This window comes from Culex quinquefasciatus, chromosome 2 (genome assembly GCF_015732765.1).
Source record: "Culex quinquefasciatus strain JHB chromosome 2, VPISU_Cqui_1.0_pri_paternal, whole genome shotgun sequence".
Classification (NCBI taxonomy): Eukaryota; Metazoa; Arthropoda; class Insecta; order Diptera; family Culicidae; genus Culex; species Culex quinquefasciatus.
Genome location: NC_051862.1, coordinates 112,986,078 through 113,004,530, shown reverse-complemented (window position 1 = coordinate 113,004,530; position 18,453 = coordinate 112,986,078). Strand labels below are relative to the sequence as shown.

General features: G+C 44.6%; 1 protein-coding gene across 2 annotated transcripts in view; it reads left to right on the top strand.

Annotated features, from left to right (window-relative positions):
- LOC119766649 (diuretic hormone class 2) overlaps positions 1–8,707 on the top strand; it is a 105,492-nt gene extending 96,785 nt beyond the window's left edge. For both annotated transcript variants that reach the window (XM_038251768.1, XM_038251769.1), the window contains exons 4-5: positions 7,916–7,959; positions 8,375–8,707. In XM_038251768.1, the coding sequence (XP_038107696.1) occupies positions 7,916–7,959; positions 8,375–8,475 (145 nt within the window). In that variant the 3' untranslated portion in view covers positions 8,476–8,707. The remainder of the gene's footprint in view (positions 1–7,915; positions 7,960–8,374) is intronic.
- Positions 8,708–18,453: the final 9,746 nt, after the last annotated feature.

Sequence of the window (18,453 nt, the reverse complement as noted above, 5' to 3'; positions counted from 1 at the left end):
CGGCTGCGGAAAGATAAATTATTGATTAGTTAGAAAGTTTTTTAAATCGAACGCGTGCCAACCGAGCAGTAGTGCTATGGGCTGGACTTATCAGTATATATTTACTAATTGTACAATTTAGATAACGCGTGCAAATTTCAAAATTAGTTAATAAAAAACGCTTTACTCTTCATAAAATCGATAGTTTGATGAGTTAATACTAGAAATGCCAGTTGGAATAAATTATTACGATCCACGATAATCAACAAAAAAAAAAAAAAAAAAAAACAGGACACTACGTAAGAACTTATGAAAAATAAAAAATCAAATAAAAGGTTCGGAAAACACGTTGCAGAGTAACCGCGAGGTCTCACTACTCACAATCGAATAAATAAAAATATGCAAAAACGCGCGCTAATGGTCTATCCTATATGTCAGCGCGAAAAAAAAAAGCAAACCAAAAAAAGAACATTTTAATCGCGCGATTCTTTTTCAACTGACGGCGATTCTTTTTTCACTCCACTTTGTGTGCCTCTGCGGCGCACACACACACCGATGAAATCTCTCGAACATTCGGAACTCTTCCTCTTTCCACAGTCGTTCCAATTCCCCCCAAAAACGCGCCCGAAACAAAGCAAACCAAAAAAGAACTTTTCAATCGCGCGATTCTTTTTCAACTGACGGCGATTCTTTTTTCGCTCCACTTTGTGTGCTTCTGCGGCGCACACACACACACCGATGAAATCTCTCGAACATTCGGAACTCTTCCTCTTTCCGCAGTCGTTCCAATTCCCCCCAAAAACGCGCCCGAAACAAAGCAAACCAAAAAAGAACATTTTAATCGCGCGATTCTTTTTCAACTGACGGCGATTCTTTTTTCGCTCCACTTTGTGTGCCTCTGCGGCGCACACACACACCGATGAAATCTCTCGAACATTCGGAACTCTTCCTCTTTCCGCAGTTGTTCCAATTCCCCCCAAAAACGCGCCCGGAACAAAGCAAACCAAAAAAGAACTTTTCAATCGCGCGATTCTTTTTCAACTGACGGCGATTCTTTTTTCGCTCCACTTTGTGTGCCTCTGCGGCGCACGCACACACCGATGAAATCTCTCGAACATTCGGAACTCTTCCTCTTTCCGCAGTCGTTCCAATTCCCCCCAAAAACGCGCCCGAAACAAAGCAAACCAAAAAAGAACTTTTCAATCGCGCGATTCTTTTTCAACTAACGGCGATTCTTTTTTCGCTCCACTTTGTGTGCCTCTGCGGCGCACGCACACACCGATGAAATCTCTCGAACATTCGGAACTCTTCCTCTTTCCGCAGTCGTTCCAATTCCCCCCAAAAACGCGCCCGAAACAAAGCAAACCAAAAAAGAACTTTTCAATCGCGCGATTCTTAATCAACTGACGGCGATTCTTTTTTCGCTCCACTTTGTGTGCCTCTGCGGCGCACGCACACACCGATGAAATCTCTCGAACATTCGGAACTCTTCCTCTTTCCGCAGTCGTTCCAATTCCCCCCAAAAACGCGCCCGAAACAAAGCAAACCAAAAAAAAAACTTTTCAATCGCGCGATTCTTTTTCAACTGACGGCGATTCTTTTTTCGCTCCACTTTGTGTGCCTCTGCGGCGCACGCACACACCGATGAAATCTCTCGAACATTCGGAACTCTTCCTCTTTCCGCAGTCGTTCCAATTCCCCCCAAAAACGCGCCCGGAACAAAGCAAACCAAAAAAGAACATTTTAATCGCGCGATTCTTTTTCAACTGACGGCGATTCTTTTTTCGCTCCACTTTGTGTGCCTCTGCGGCGCACGCACACACCGATGAAATCTCTCGAACATTCGGAACTCTTCCTCTTTCCGCAGTCGTTCCAATTCCCCCCAAAAAACGCGCCCGAAACAAAGCAAACCAAAAAAGATTTTTTCAATCGCGCGATTCTTTTTCAACTGACGGCGATTCTTTTTTCGCTCCACTTTGTGTGCCTCTGCGGCGCACGCACACACCTATGAAATCACTCGAACATTCGGAACTCCTCTTTCCGCAGTAGCGTGGCTCACGGATATATGAAAAAGACAAAAGTGTTCAATTTCGAACGCCTCAACCGGAATTTTGTAGCAATATGGCCCCAAAACATAGCCTGAAATTTTGAGCGCATTTGGTTAAGGTTTAGAACTTCCACCATTTACCTGAAGTTATAAAGAAATTTCAATAAATTTAATTTATTTATTTTCAACTTTTCTTCGAGTATATTTTCCTATGCCCTATGAATTTTTCTCAAAGTAGTGGTTTCTTATAGGTTTCAATCCGGGGAACAACTTTGTAGAACATCACAAAGCGCTAGGAATTAATCCCGGAAAGATACAGGCAAATTTTTAGAGCACGTTAAAAAAAAATCCTAGCTCCAAAAAATATCCTGTATCTTTTCAGGATCAATTCCTAGCGCTTTGCGATGTTCTACAAAGTTGTTCCCCGGATCAAAACCTATAAGAAACTTGAGAATAAGAAAATTTGATTGGGTTTTGGGAAACTTTATCTAAGAAGAGGTTAAAAGTGAAAATTTCCCATAGTAAATCCACAGACAAACAGACGTGACTCTCCATACAAATAATTTTTGAAATTCATCGTCCTTCATCAAACCACCAAATCACGGCGACGCCAGTGCTGCCTGGTGAGCTTATGCCGAAGCGCAGCCCAAACATACCAATACAAACCCATTACTGTCATGTGTCATGTCAGTGTATGCGTGAGACAATCAAGCCGATGGTAAACATCAACAGCTGATTGAAATAATGTTGTTGTTGGATATCGTCAGTACTCGGTGAAATTAAAATTAACACCGACGGCCGAAGATGACGGCCAAACCATGCGGCAGAATCAACAACGACGCACCACAACCGCAACGACAGAGACCAAACCACTGGTTCTCCCCGTTGCTCCCAAAAACTGTCCAACATTCCTTCTCTCCCGAAACCTCGAACCATTACACCTGATCAACAAGATACAAGTCACGAAAACACCAGTAGTGGCCGCCGAAATAGAAAAAAATCAATTCAAATCTACCAGAATTGATCCCAACGATGGGCGTTTCGAAACATCCGCGGGAAACGTGTCCACGGCGCAGTTAAGTTGCGTCTAACAGCAAAAGTGGCGAATAAGATGAAAAAAGTCGCAAAGATTCCAAAAAACGCTGCCGCAAACTCTTACATCGAAACACAACAACAACTGTGGATGAAGATTGAGTGGCGCTAGCGATCGGCGAAACATCGCCATAAGGACGACCAGCAGCAACAATCTGAGCAGCAATCCATGAAGGATAAGCAGGTTGCTCCAAGGTCCAAGGCTCCGAAGGAGATGACTTCACCATAGAATCTAGCTTTCTCCGCAGTAGCGGACGCCTCATCGGCAGCCTCGGCATCGGCAGGCCTACCGGGTTAATAGTGGGGCAAAGGCGCAAAGGGTATGTACTCGTTAGTCAGCCACTCATCTGACCCTGGTCGAAACTGCCTCAATCTTGTCCCGCAAAGCCTGGATTGCGGATCACCGTTAGAATTCCTGAATTCTATCATATTTTGTTTTGTTTTCAATTGCTGCCACGTGCTCACGCTCAACTTTACAACAAAAACACATTACACACACTAAGGAAAGACGGGCGAGCTGTCACGACAGCAGCGCCATCAGCGCCGGGTGAGTGGATGCCGAAGCTAAATTGCATTTGAAATAACCGTTTTTGGCTCGGTTATTGAAGGACGATGGTTCCGCACTCGAGTGTCCCGTCTGTTTGTCTGTGGTAAATCTTTAAAAGTTCCATACTAACTTCAGGTCAATGGTGGAAGTACTAAACCTTAACCAAATGCGCTCAAAGTTTCAGGCTATGTTCTGGGGCCATATTGCTACAAAAATCCGGTCGAGGCGTTTGGAATTGGGTACTAAAGCCCTATGTCAATTTATATGTACAACGTTAAAAAACACGATTAAAAACCATTTCTGATCACTTTTTTTCATTTTAATGCAAATTTTTTTTTTGACAAGACAACATTTTTTCGATGGAATAACTATGGTCCCCTTGGAACGAGCTGTCAAGTAGGAGCTTTTCTGTCAAGAAGGACCGCGAGATTAATTTTTCAAAATTGATTTAAAAATCCATTTTAAACTCTTTGTGGTCGTACAAAGGGTCATTGTAGTCAGAAAAATAAGTTTTATCGCTGTAAACAATAATATCAACAATCTAAGCTTCATTTTAGGACCCAATTGAACACTTTTGTTTTTTTCATATATCCGTGAGCCACGCTATTCCGCAGTCGTTCCAATTCCCCCCAAAAACGCGCCCGAAACAAAGCAAACCAAAAAAGAACTTTTCAATCGCGCGATTCTTTTTCAACTGACGGCGATTCTTTTTTCGCTCCACTTTGTGTGCCTCTGCGGTGCACGCACACACCGATGAAATCTCTCGAACATTCGGAACTCTTCCTCTTTCCGCAGTCGTTCCAATTCCCCCCAAAAACGCGCCCGAAACAAAGCAAACCAAAAAAGAACTTTTCAATCGCGCGATTCTTTTTCAACTGACGGCGATTCTTTTTTCGCTCCACTTTGTGTGCCTCTGCGGCGCACGCACACACCGATGAAATCTCTCGAACATTCGGAACTCTTCCTCTTTCCGCAGTCGTTCCAATTCCCCCCAAAAAACGCGCCCGGAACAAAGCAAACCAAAAAAGAACATTTTAATCGCGCGATTCTTTTTCAACTGACGGTGATTCTTTTTTCGCTCCACTTTGTGTGCCTCTGCGGCGCACACACACACCGATGAAATCTCTCGAACATTCGGAACTCTTCCTCTTTCCGCAGTCGTTCCAATTCCCCCCAAAAATGCGCCCGGAACAAAGCAAACCAAAAAAGAACATTTTAATCGCGCGATTCTTTTTCAACTGACGGCGATTCTTTTTTCGCTCCACTTTGTGTGCCTCTGCGGCGCACACACACACCGATGAAATCTCTCGAACATTCGGAACTCTTCCTCTTTCCGCAGTCGTTCCAATTCCCCCCAAAAACGCGCCCGGAACAAAGCAAACCAAAAAAGAACATTTTAATCGCGCGATTCTTTTTCAACTGACGGCGATTCTTTTTTCGCTCCACTTTGTGTGCCTCTGCGGCGCACGCACACACCGATGAAATCTCTCGAACATTCGGAACTCTTCCTCTTTCCGCAGTCGTTCCAATTCCCCCCAAAAACGCGCCCGAAACAAAGCAAACCAAAAAAGAACTTTTCAATCGCGCGATTCTTTTTCAACTGACGGCGATTCTTTTTTCGCTCCACTTTGTGTGCCTCTGCGGCGCACACACACACACACCGGGCTTGACAGTTGAGTTGGAGAATTTGAACGGTGTGCGTCGCGGTCATCACGCAGGATTTTCGTTGCCGTTTCCGTCTTTGTTGTCCCCCCGATTGTGTGTGTATTTCGATCCGGGCGGTTTCGGGATGCTTGACAGTTGAGTTGGAGAATTTTAACGGTGTGCGTCGCGGTCCTCGCGCAGGATTTTCGTTGCCGTTTCCGTCTTTGTTGTCCCCCCGATTGTGTGTGTATTTCGATCCGGGCGGTTTCGGGATGTTTGACAGTTGAGTTGGAGAATTTGAACGGTGTGCGTCGCGGTCATCACGCAGGATTTTCGTTGCCGTTTCCGTCTTTGTTGTCCCCCCGATTGTGTGTGTATTTCGATCCGGGCGGTTTCGGGATGCTTGACAGTTGAGTTGGAGAATTTTAACGGTGTGCGTCGCGGTCCTCGCGCAGGATTTTCGTTGCCGTTTCCGTCTTTGTTGTCCCCCCGATTGTGTGTGTATTTCGATCCGGGCGGTTTCGGGATGTTTGACAGTTGAGTTGGAGAATTTGAACGGTGTGCGTCGCGGTCATCACGCAGGATTTTCGTTGCCGTTTCCGTCTTTGTTGTCCCCCCGATTGTGTGTGTATTTCGATCCGGGCGGTTTCGGGATGTTTGACAGTTGAGTTGGAGAATTTGAACGGTGTGCGTCGCGGTCCTCACGCAGGATTTTCGTTGCCGTTTCCGTCTTTGTTGTCCCCCCGATTGTGCGTGTATTTCGATCCGGGCGTTTTCGCGTTTTCGCATTTTAGTTGGTTTTATCTTTCCACAGCCGGCTGTCTAAGATTAAATCATTTATGCTAAACTCAACACCAAATAACCGGGAATAGTCTCATCCGCATACTCCGACTGTTTGCCTTGAGAATGCATAATACATCACACCATTAAACAAAATTTATTGATTATTGGGTCGCATCATCATCCTCTATGTTGAATCCTGGCCATTACCCTTACCCTCTAACAAAATCCCAAGTAGAAGTAGTTTGCCGGCACACGCGGGGGTGTGGATATCGTATAGAACCCACCCTTGGTAGCAGCCTGTGCTAACTAACATTCCCGTCCCATTCCCTCGAGATCTACAAACTGACATGGTGGGCGCCGTTGGTGGCCAACGACTGTGTCCTATTCGCACCAGCTCTAGTTTTGATGATCGTGATGTTTTATCTTTTCAGCGCATTCATGCATGCTGTTGATAAGGGAAACATCATTTGATCGTTGAAGCGTGTGACCGGTTGTGCTGATGGGATATTATGGTCCTGTTCAGCAACGGAGAAGGACAACCATGGGTGGTCTCTCATGCTCATGCTCATGCTCATGCTCTGCGGCGCACACACACACCGATGAAATCTCTCGAACATTCGGAACTCTTCCTCATTGCGCAGTCGTTCCAATTCTCCCCAAAAACGCGCCCGAAACAAAGCAAACCAAAAAAGAACTTTTTAATCGCGCGATTCTTTTTCAACTGACGGCGATTCTTTTTTCGCTCCACTTTGTGTGCCTCTGCGGCGCACGCACACACCGATGAAATCTCTCGAACATTCGGAACTCTTCCTCTTTCCGCAGTCGTTCCAATTCCCCCCAAAAACGCGCCCGGAACAAAGCAAACCAAAAAAGAACTTTTCAATCGCGTGATTCTTTTTCAACTGACGGCGATTCTTTTTTCGCTCCACTTTGTGTGCCTCTGCGGCGCGCACACACACCGATGAAATCTCTCGAACATTTGGAACTCTTCCTCTTTCCGCAGTCACTCCAATTCCCCCCAAAAACGCGCCCGGAACAAAGGAAACCAAAAAAGAACTTTTCAATCGCGCGATTCTTTTTCAACTGACGGCGATTCTTTTTTCGCTCCACTTTGTGTGCTTCTGCGGCGCACACACACACCGATGAAATCTCTCGAACATTCGGAACTCTTCCTCTTTGCGCAGTCGTTCCAATTCCCCCCAAAAACGCGCCCGAAACAAAGCAAACCAAAAAAGAACTTTTCAATCGCGCGATTCTTTTTCAACTCAATTTTAACAACTTTTTAATTCAAAAGTAAGTTACTTTTGTCATTACCGTAATATTTTTTTGTATGTAACCAGTCGGCCGGAAGCTGTTATCGCACCAAATACGCTGCACGATTTAGTGAAGAATCTCGATCATCAGCGCGCTCTCGTGCTTGAAAAGTTCGGCTGGAAGTTTGTCCTTTCCCGCGGATTTCGCGTTCTTGAGCTCCTTTAAGGCCCCTCTACCCTTCTAACCATCGAGAAATTAAAAAGAGATGTGAGCCGGTAACATGGAGTGAAACTTTTCCAGCTATCATGGAAAACCTTTTGACAGAAAGTTTGACTCCATGTTGCCCTTTTCATTTCTCGATAGTATGTAGCACTAAATCGAGATGTTAAAAATGCAAGATGGAGTCAAACTCAAATTGCTATGAAGGTTACCTATTTTTACCTATTTTTAATTTCTCGATTGGCACAAACATGACAGTTTGATGCAAAATTAGATTGAGAGCAAAGATCTGATGCCAAAGGAAATTTCCAATAAAAAAAATTATATTTTAAAACCATTTTATGTTTCAGCTCAAAACGGACAGTTGACTTTGGCTTGTCACGAGGTTATTCAGGTAAGAGAATAGTCAGCCAAATTATTGATGTATGGCAATGATACATGGCAATATAGAGAAAAAGCAAACCGGAGAAATTCTGCTGTGGAAGATTCACTCCATGTTAACGGCTCACATCTCTTTTTTAAATTTTTCGATATATATCGAGAGACAGGCCCGTAGCCAGGGGGTGGGCTTCGGGCTGAAGCCCCCCCCCCAATTTTTGGAAGACATATGGGACAGAGGGAAGAAGAAGAAAATTTATTCTTCCAGCCCCCCCCCAACCAAAATTCTGGCTACACTCCTGTCGAGAAATTAAAAGTGCAACATGGAGTTAAACTTTCTGTCAAGCTCCTGTGAAGTTTACCATGACAGTTGCGAAAGTTTAACTCCATGTTACCGGCTCACATCTCTCTTTTGAATTTCTCGATTTTAGGCGCTCAAGAAGCAAAGCATAGAATGGCGATGGCAGTGGCAAATTTCGCTGGCGGACCGGGAAGAAAACGTAAAGTTGATATCAGAAACATAAAAGACTAAGATTCATTGGAGTGGAAGCCTATGGAGGAGGGCGAAAAAGTGCAAATATAAATCTTAACTATGCAATAAACATGTTCCGAATAGCCGTAATTTTCAGCATTTTGCATTGTACAGGTTAAAATAGAGCAATATGAATTGTAACTAGCAATCGCAGCCATACTTGGAAACATTTTCCATTTTTTAAATAAGAATTCGATTATAATGAGATTACAATAAAATGTCTGATATTGATTGTTCTAAAATATTTATTCTCACCCTGAAAGAAATACTGAATCCTGCTACGCAGATACGCATCGAGCTCTATCGAGAAATTAAAAGTGAGAATGTGTGCGTGCAACATGGAGTTAAACTTTTCGAAGCGCCCTGGTAAAATTCACAAAAAGTTTAACTCCGTGTTGCAGATTTGACAGCTCGATAGGCTCAATAAAAATTCTTTACCGGCTCTGTATAGTAGAACATAGCTTTTAGCACAGACAACAGATGTAGCGGCTAGAACAAAATATTTTGAAAATCGTGTGTAAAAACATGGCTGCCGCATCCTGCTAATCTACTAGCGCCATCTGTTAGCCTATTGCCACTCTCTAAAGCAGCCATAATGGTTTTCTGAGAAGGTGTGTTTGAAAATGCATCACCCAGAAATGTTTAAAAAATATATTATTTCAATTTTTCGAAAAAAAAAATTAAAAGGTAAAGATTATGTTTTTATGCTATAGTAAATCTACTTTAATTATTAATTAACACGATTTACGAGCACATGGAAGTTTTTTTTTTCATTTAATTATCGATATTTAAAAAAAAAGTCTAATCTGTTGCTTTTTTAAACACAGCAACCAAGGCCGCGCTTGAGGCTGTAAAATTCTTGCTGGTTGTGTTTATAAACAAAACCAACAGAGGTGAGCGAAAAGGAGGAGGAGACCCGGTGGAAATCGGGAGGATGGGCAAGCGTTTCTTGGAGGATAAAAGATTCCGAACCAGAAACGAAACAATCCGGAATTGTCGAAGAAGGAAAACAGCAAGGTATGACACGGTAAAGTCTGGATGTCATCGGCGCCGTCAGCAAGAGCTATTATCACGGCCAACCCCGTAAACGTTTTTGCCCCAAACGACCGCATTCCGAAGATTATCTCCGGAACCGACAAACCAGCTACCACGATCATTTCAACGCTCACCTTTAAGACATCAACCGCTTCAACGCCCTCGAAACCCACCCCACCTTCAAGTGCCGCCACTTCCGGCGAACCCTCGTCGCCATACCAAAGGCATGAATCTTGAATGTTCTCCCCGGCGCGTCAGATTCCCCCACCGGATTTCTAGTGCAAGCGATCACAAACACCAGAACCAGAACAAACCCAATCAAACCGTTCTCCGCTTGACGGGTTCATTCCGCTTCGAATTCCGCTTCGAAAATTGCTGCGAAATTTTCTAAACGGAATCTCCGATTGGACTCCGTTTAGATTCCGTTTGAGCCATTTTAGTACATTAGCGACACCTGCTGGTGTACGACAGAACCAAGATGACATTTCGCCGCGTTTCGCCGAAGCGGTTTTCTTGTTGATTTTTTCCATCAGACGTCAAAGTGTTTGGAAAAAATCAAAAAGCGAAACTTGTTCGATCCTGTTCATTCGCGCCACGTTTTTCCGGGGAAAAAACTTACTGTGGAAATAACTGGTGAGTTACGCTACGTTTCTAAGGATTCGGACCATTGACCCAATAACCAATACCTCCTCTTTCAGATTCCTGGCCGTCATATTCGGGCTCGACGGAACCGGCTTCTTTTAAGTCTCTTCCAGCCGTATCTTCTCCATCCACTCGCTCCACTCTGAATCTTGTTTCGGCTGAGCTGGACATTTTGCTAATGCTGAGACAGGCCACCAGAGCCGAAACCTGTGCAACCTTCGTCGGGGTTCTCATTCTGCGGATCACATTCCCGGAGCTGTTGGTGGCACCGAACTCTGCCTTGGTCGACGCCGTTGGCTGGGACGCTTTGGCCGTGATGGCCGATTCAGCCTTGGCCGGACTGGCCTAGAGGCGCAGAAGCACGCGTGCACCAATTTGTTCACAGCACACGTAAGTTTTTTAAAACTTTTTATTTATAATCAAAACCAACTTTGGAATATTTTTAGTACAGGTGGACAATCACGGGGAGTTCCTCGATTTGAACGTTGGCCGATCTCGATGCGCCCGCTGGCAGGTTGTGGCCACTGGAACCAGCCAGCTGCGGAATGTGTGTGGGCATAAGGCCTGACCTGGCCTGCTGTCTTTGAAAAATTGCTGTTTGTCCTTCTGTTTTGCCCAACAAAACGCCAGTCGCGGCGTAATTGCTCGTGCCGCCTCCGGAGAGTGACGCCGTCGTGTCTAAGAACCCGATGGACGGAAAGCTGGCGGTGCTCTTACCAAACGCGCCTGACAGTGTCGGCGCCAGCAGTGACGCGGCTTACCCGTTCAAAAGCATGGCCCAGGCGCGCATGGTTCAGCGGCGGGAGAACACTCGATGATGTCACAATCCCTTTGTCGTGCCTAACCCTCCGATTGCGTTGGACCGCCAGCACCACCTCCTCCTCCGCCGGCTTACGGGTGAAGAGTGGACCACCTTCGCAGTCGTAACATCTTCCAGCACGGATCGCCGGCATTCGAATGCCTGCCAAGCTCCCTAACCTCGGTGCGACGACGACGAGCCTCTCCTGGACCAAGCGGCCACGCTCCAGTCGACGAAATCATCCGATACGATCGACGGCGGCCAAGACGAAGACGATGGAATCCCGCGTGTATCATCCCGGCGTCGAGTACGGTCGAATCGTCCTATGCGACTCTCCAAGTCGGCGGACAAGATAAAACAAAATCCACCCGATCGGAACGAAAACCGACAAGTCTGGACTCGGCTATCCAGATTACGCGGACGGCCAGCAGCAAGAAGCAGCAGAACGAATTTCACATCATCTCACTCACTAAAGCCTATGTAGTTTTGCGAAAACAAGATTATTAAAAATGGGGAATTGGGGGCTGGGACTCGTGTTTTATTAATAATTCAAAAGGCGCTAAGTACACATAGAAAACCTGTAATGGTTTTGACTTAAGTACGATAGAATTAATAAAAATAATCTCTAAGTATAAACAAAATTCCAAAATGTTTTTTTTCTGGTTGAATTTTAATTCAACCAAAACAAAAAAGAAAATCACTATATTAAGAACAAGAAGAAGAAGAAGCAGCTGTCAAAACTAACCCGTCCATTCCGTTTCGATTCCGTTTGAATTCCGCTTGAACCGATTTGGGGCGAAAACTCAAACGGAACCGGTTGTTGCGTTTGAAACGGAATGCGGTTTAGAATCTAAAACGAACACTGTTTAGAATTCGAATCGAACTTTTTTCGCTCAAGCGGAATTCTAAACGGAATTCAAACGGAACGCGCTGAGTGGGAACGATTACAATCGTTGGAAACCAACAAAATGAAAAATGACAGTAGGCGGAAAGCGATATTTTGACAGTGGGCAATGTGTCAGGGCAAAGCGACTGCAGCGCCACAAACGGATTGCCACAACTAAAAAATCTGTAGCAATGATTTACACAAGTAAAGAATCGAGCCCAAACGTCTGTTGTCTGTGCTTTTAGCTCTACACTGAAAGAAAAGCACATAGTAATATCACATGTTTTACACATGAATCTGCCCCATACGACATAGCATGTGAATTCCATATGTAAAGCACTTGAAAAAATGTAATCGCGCGACACTGTGAATCCATGTACAAAACACGTTAATTTTACATGGAAGCTCACATGACCTTGTAATGCTTGGCTCATGAATATGATATGAATTTGTAGTAAAAATTAAATGTTTTTTTCAGTGACTTTCATATGTTTAAATAAAGAGTTTAGTTTTCCGTATTTTTTCAACCATATTTATTAAAAAAAAAAACAGTTAAATTTATCACGCACAAATCTATTTTTTACAAATGCACACATATACCACTTTCATGCTGCGCCGTATGTTTGAGCAATACCGTGTCCACGCGATCCGTATATCTTGATGGTTTTCCCATGGCGGACTCCGGGAAGCACCGCTTGCAATCATTGGCCGGAGTAAAGCTGTTGTCGCCGACCACCGAATCATAGCGAATGTTCCGGTGAACTTTCGGATCATTAGGTCGGATGAGCGGATTCTGAAGCAGACCTTGAGCTGGCATTTGATTCCTGTAAAAAAATAGACGAAATATGATCTTTTTTAAAATTTTATGAAACTTTACTGGTCCGTTTTTGTTTATACTTACTGCTCCGTTTATTTTGCACTTATCAGAGCTTTTTTTAAACAAATATTCAAAAAACGCAAACTTTTTTAGGCCGACAAGTAAAAACAACCATCTTTGTCCGTGGCCATTATACTTCTGGAAAAAATTTCGCCACATAAGTAAACATTTGGAACTAACGTGATTTTCACGTTGAAACCAATGGATAAGTCTAATGGGGCAAATCTAAGTGCTTTTATTATGAAACTCACGTGAAATCCACTCGAAACAAACGTGAAGGGTTTTTCGCAATCAATCAGCTGGCTTCAAATGATTTTCACATCCAATTGACATTTAAAACACGCGCAGGTCAAAGGAAAAGCATGTGAATTTATTGTGTTGGATTTTGGAGCAACTCACGTGAAAAAGCATTTGATTTTGCTATGTTGGTTTCTTTCAGTGTATATGCAGCGAACAAAGTAAGTATTGGGAAAATTAACAGTCAAGTTACTAAGCCCCGTTTTAGCGTTACATGGATTTTCAACAAGCTTCAATTGCATATATCTCAAAAACGATAAGTTTTAGAAGGTTGCATGTTCTATAAAGTTTCTGGTACCAAAAGGCTGTATATTATTCTCTTATACGTAATAACAATTTGATTGATTTTGGTTGTATAAAACTAGAAAAAACTATTTATTTTCTAAGATGTAAGATACCGTCATCAGCGGTGACATTAGGTCTGGGGTGAGATTGAGTCATACAAAAATGCTGAAATTTGTATGTCACCCCTGATGATGGCATAGAATATTTCTGTATTCGACAAAGTTGTACAACTAATAAAAAATGAACATCTCTCTCGAAGAAACCAAAGCTTTCTCTTCAAAAAATTTATTGTTTTCAGCTTAAATAATGTGGAACTGTCAACTGGGGCGAATTGGGACTACAGTCTAAATAGGGACAGCACGTTTCAGAGCACTCCGGCGGCGGCTCCGTTCGTCAACCCGCCAAGGATTGTCGTTCAGCGGCCCACCATCGACCGTCCGTCAACCGCCACTGCCTTCGCAACAAAATGGCCACGCTGGCGTCGGAGGTCGTAGACTGGACGCCGATGTCAAGGAACGTCCCAAGTTGCGTCGCGAGAAGGACGTATATGTCCTGGCAAGTGACCTCGGAACGACGTAGCATGGAACAGATTCGAAGAACGCAAGTGCAAGTGCGCACCTAACAACGGTTGTAATGCTGCACGAACGAACCAGACAAGTTCCTCAACTTTAAAACCCGTGTCCATTCCGTCCTTTAGTGCATTTACTCGATGGACCAGTCTCTCGCCGGTTCTCGTTAATTCTCCCCCGGGACGTGCGCCAGGTTAACCCCACGACTGCCGTTCAAAGGACCGCCACCGCCACCAAGAAGCCCCTGTAAAATGGTCAATCCTGTGAAGGTGAATTTAGCACTGACCAACAAAAACAAATGTCAATCGCTGAACCGGGTGGTACACCTGGGGGCAAAGTCGGAAAACAAGGACCAGATCCTGCTTCCCGGTTTACATGTAGCATGATTAACGTTAGCCAGAACCGTCGTTAGGAGGGAGTTTATCATTCAGTTCCAGAACCAAACAACGGCCTCGCAGCTAGACCACCTTGGGGGTCAACCGAAGCCCTGTAAGGACAGGTAAAACAAAAATCAAACCATCCACATTAACGACCCCCGGGTCTTTTGTGGTCTCTATTGCAAGTTTCTGCTCGAACCTAGGAGTCCGAAGGCTTGAATGGGAGAGCACCCAAACCTCTTTCTACTCCAAGGAATCTTCCACCCCCAGTGTTTGAACTGACGACCTTTGGATTGCGAGTCCAACCGCCGCCAGCGATTCCACCGGAGTAGGCTTGGTTTGGTGTGTTGTTTGTACTATGGCATGGAGACGGCTCCTACACCTGGAATGACTTAACGGCCTAACAACAACCAAGGCCGGGACCGACATTTTACTTCCTCATCCGATGGAAGGTTGGAGTAGATGGGAATCGAACCCAGAGTCATCCGCTTACAAAGCGGACAGCGTAACCATTCGGCCACGCGCTGACAGTCATCCTTGATTTTTTCCCAATTAACCTTTCCCATTTCCAGCAGGCCAAGGATTGATACTGTGATATCCTCAAGCTTGTAATAAAACACAATAATGCGGTTTTCAATGCACCGCCTTATTTCGCCCATCTTCGTACACTGGCAGACCCTCTCGACCGCTCACACGCTTAATCGTGTTTACCTAAACTCAACAATCATTTAGCCATAACACAGCTAATCTAGAATGCCACATCCTTCTCTTCGATAAATTACGAATGAATGATATGGGACCATCCATAAACCACGTGGACACTTTAGGGGGGGGGGGGGTATGGCGATTGTCCACGATCCATACAAAAAAGATTTTTTTTGTATGGACAATTGTCCACGAAGGGGGGGGGGGGGTAACAGATCCCAAAAAAAGTGTCCACGTGGTTTATGGATGGTCCCTATCCATCTGAGACCTTTTTCACTATGTCTCACGGTGAGGACGCGATCGTGTGTGCCGGCTGTGAGAAGGAAGAAGCTGATGAAAACAAAGTGATCGAGTGTGTGGAGTGCCACAGATACTGGCATACGAAGTGCAAGAAGCTGTATGGTAGTACTGCCAGGAGAGCTCGCTCGAAGCCCTTCTTGTGCAGCACTGAGTGCTTCGAGCTGAGATCCAGTGTTGAGAATGATAAGAAGGCAGAAGGGCTGATAGCGAAGGTGTTGAGCGAAGTCCAGTGCATGCGGCAGGAGCATGCAGAGAGTAATCGGGAACTGAGGAATGCCTTCAAGGAGCTGGAAAAAAGTCAGTCGTTTCTCGCTGAAAAGTTCGAGGGCATAAACAACGATATCAAGGACTTGAAACTGGGCCAACATTTCCTGAAAGGACAGGTCGATGAGGTGCATGAGAGGTACGAGAGTGTTGGTGCCACTGTGGAAAGGTTGGAAAAGGAGGTTGACCAGCACAACCGAGCCAACATCAAGAAAAATGCTGTCATCCTGGGAGTACAGGCAACCAAGGACGAGAACATCACAGCTGTAATCGAAGCTATAGCAGAGGCAATCAATTGTCAACTACCCGAGGATGCAGTTTTCGAAGCTAAGCGGATTGGGGATCAGAAAGACGGAGGGAAAGTGGCTCCGATTAGGGTGGTTTTTGCGAACGAGGAGACAAAAGAAAAGCTGTTTGACTGCAAGCGAACGCATGGTGTCCTGAAGGCAGCTCAACTAGGATCGAACTTTGCATCAGCTTCGGGCAGAATCGTCTTGCGGGATGAGCTTACGCCGTACGGGATAAATCTGCTTCGTGAAGTACGTGATCTACAGGAAAGTCTGGAAATCAAGTTCGTCTGGCCGGGAAGAGATGGTGTTATCCTGATGAGAAGAACCGAAAATTCAAAAATCGAACGTGTTCGCGATAAAAACGATATCCGGAAGCTGAATCAACGTCGAGCTAAAAGAAGTCTTGATGAAACTAATTCCTCGTTCAACATGTCCACGAATTCCTCGCCGCGCATTCAGCAGGAGTCCAAAAAGCGTTAATTGTATGTTGCCTTGTCATTATGAAATGTATCTTTTTTCTTTAAAATGTCTGTTCTAAATTATAATTATGTATGTATCGAAGAATGTATAACAAATAAAGCTGAATTGGGGTTTCATGCGTCCTTCAGGGTGTTTCAGTGGAATATTAGAGGGATGGGATCTCTGACCAAGTTTGATGTAATTAAAGAATTTCTGGATAGGTATAATGAGCGAATTGATGTGATTGTTATCGTTGGTGATGTTAACGTGCCTACAAACTTGCCTGCTGATAATGTTGTTAGATAATATTCCCGTATGCTTGCATCGCACAACTTAAAGGTTACCAACACCACTGTCACCAGGCCTGCCAGTGGGGACATTCTGGACCACGTCGTGGGATCTAATGGACTAGGTGCAAACTTGCTGAATGAAACGATTAAGTGTGAAGTCAGTGATCATTCGATGATTCTGTCTTCAGTCAACTTTAAGGTGCCGAAAGTAACCCAGATTCTGGAGAAGCGTATAATCAACCATACGCTGCTGAATCAACGTTTTGCCAATGTCTTAGCAAACTTGCGGAGTGATCTTGATGCGAATGAGAAAATAAAGGAAATATCTGCAAGATACAACGATGTTTTGAATGCGTCCTCAAAGGTGGTCACCATTGAAGTCAAAACAAAAGGATACTGTCCATGGATGTCCTATGACCTTTGGTATCTAATGAGGATGAAAGAAAACCTGCGTAGGAGAAGTAAAACCCACCCCAGTGACTCCCATCTGAAGGATTTATTGAAGCACGTCTCCAAGACCCTGCAGGACAAGAAGGAAAAGGCAAAAAGGGAATATTACCACAACCTGATTCACAATTCATCAGAAAAGAACTCCTGGAAGCTGATCAACGAAGTTATGGGCCGGAAAACCAAAACTAAGCAAGAAATATCATTAAAGATGAACGGCGAGACTATTTCTGATACTTCGCAAGTGGCCAATGCACTCAATGAATTCTTCTGCAGCGTGGGAGCTGAGCTTGCATCTGAAATAGACAGCGACAAAAATATCTGGAAGTTCCAATCCCTACCCTCATGCAACCTCTCCCTGTTCCTGAGACCTGCTACCCTGGAGGAGATTATACTGCTGATCAAGGACCTCAACGTTAACAAAGCACCTGGTCCAGATGGTGTACCAGCGACTGTAATCAAGACGCACCACCTTGCATTCCCAAATATATTGCTGGAGGTATTCAACGAGATCATTAGCACCGGACAGTACCCTGAATCCCTGAAGCTGGCACGCGTTGTTCCTGTTTTCAAATCCGGAGAAGCGACGAACGTTAACAACTACAGGCCAATATCAACACTTTCTGCCATGAACAAGATCGTGGAAAAATTGATCGCAAAAAGGATATCTGCATTCTTGTCTGCAAACGGGCTGATCTCCAACTTTCAGTACGGATTTCGGCAAGGAAGTAGTACATTGACAGCGACCAACGAACTTCTGGAAGATATTTATGGGCACCATGACAACCGCCGGTTCTCTGGAGCGCTGTTTCTTGATCTCAAGAAAGCGTTCGATACGGTCAACCACGAACTGCTGCTTCGAAAGTTGGAACGCTACGGTATAAGAGGAATTCCCAACAAGCTGTTGAGAAGTTACCTGTCAAACCGCCTCCAATTCGTCTCGGTAAATGGATTTTCTAGTGGTCATCTACACATTGCCACTGGAGTGCCCCAAGGAAGCATTCTTGGTCCACTGCTGTTCCTTATCTTCATCAACGACCTGCCTCGTATGACCTGGCATGGACAAATTCGTTTGTTTGCTGATGATACGGTTCTTCTGTATGGGAACGCTGACAGTACAAGGATTGCTGAGGACATAAAAGCTGATCTACAGTGCCTTCTTGAGTACTTCAAGTCAAACCTGTTATCACTAAACCTGGGAAAAACAAACTACATGATTTTCCACTCTGCATGGAGGAACGTGCCTGTCTTGCCTGCGGTACTTGTAGAAGATGTTGAGATCCAGAGGGTTTCAGTATACAAGTACCTTGGTCTAATACTAGACAGTAAGCTGAATTGGGAGTTGCATATCGATCATCTAAAACAAAAGATTGCACCCATCTGCGGAGCTCTATGGAAAATGTCGTCGTTTGTGCCTCGAACCTGGCTGCTGAAGTTGTACTACACAATGGTTCAC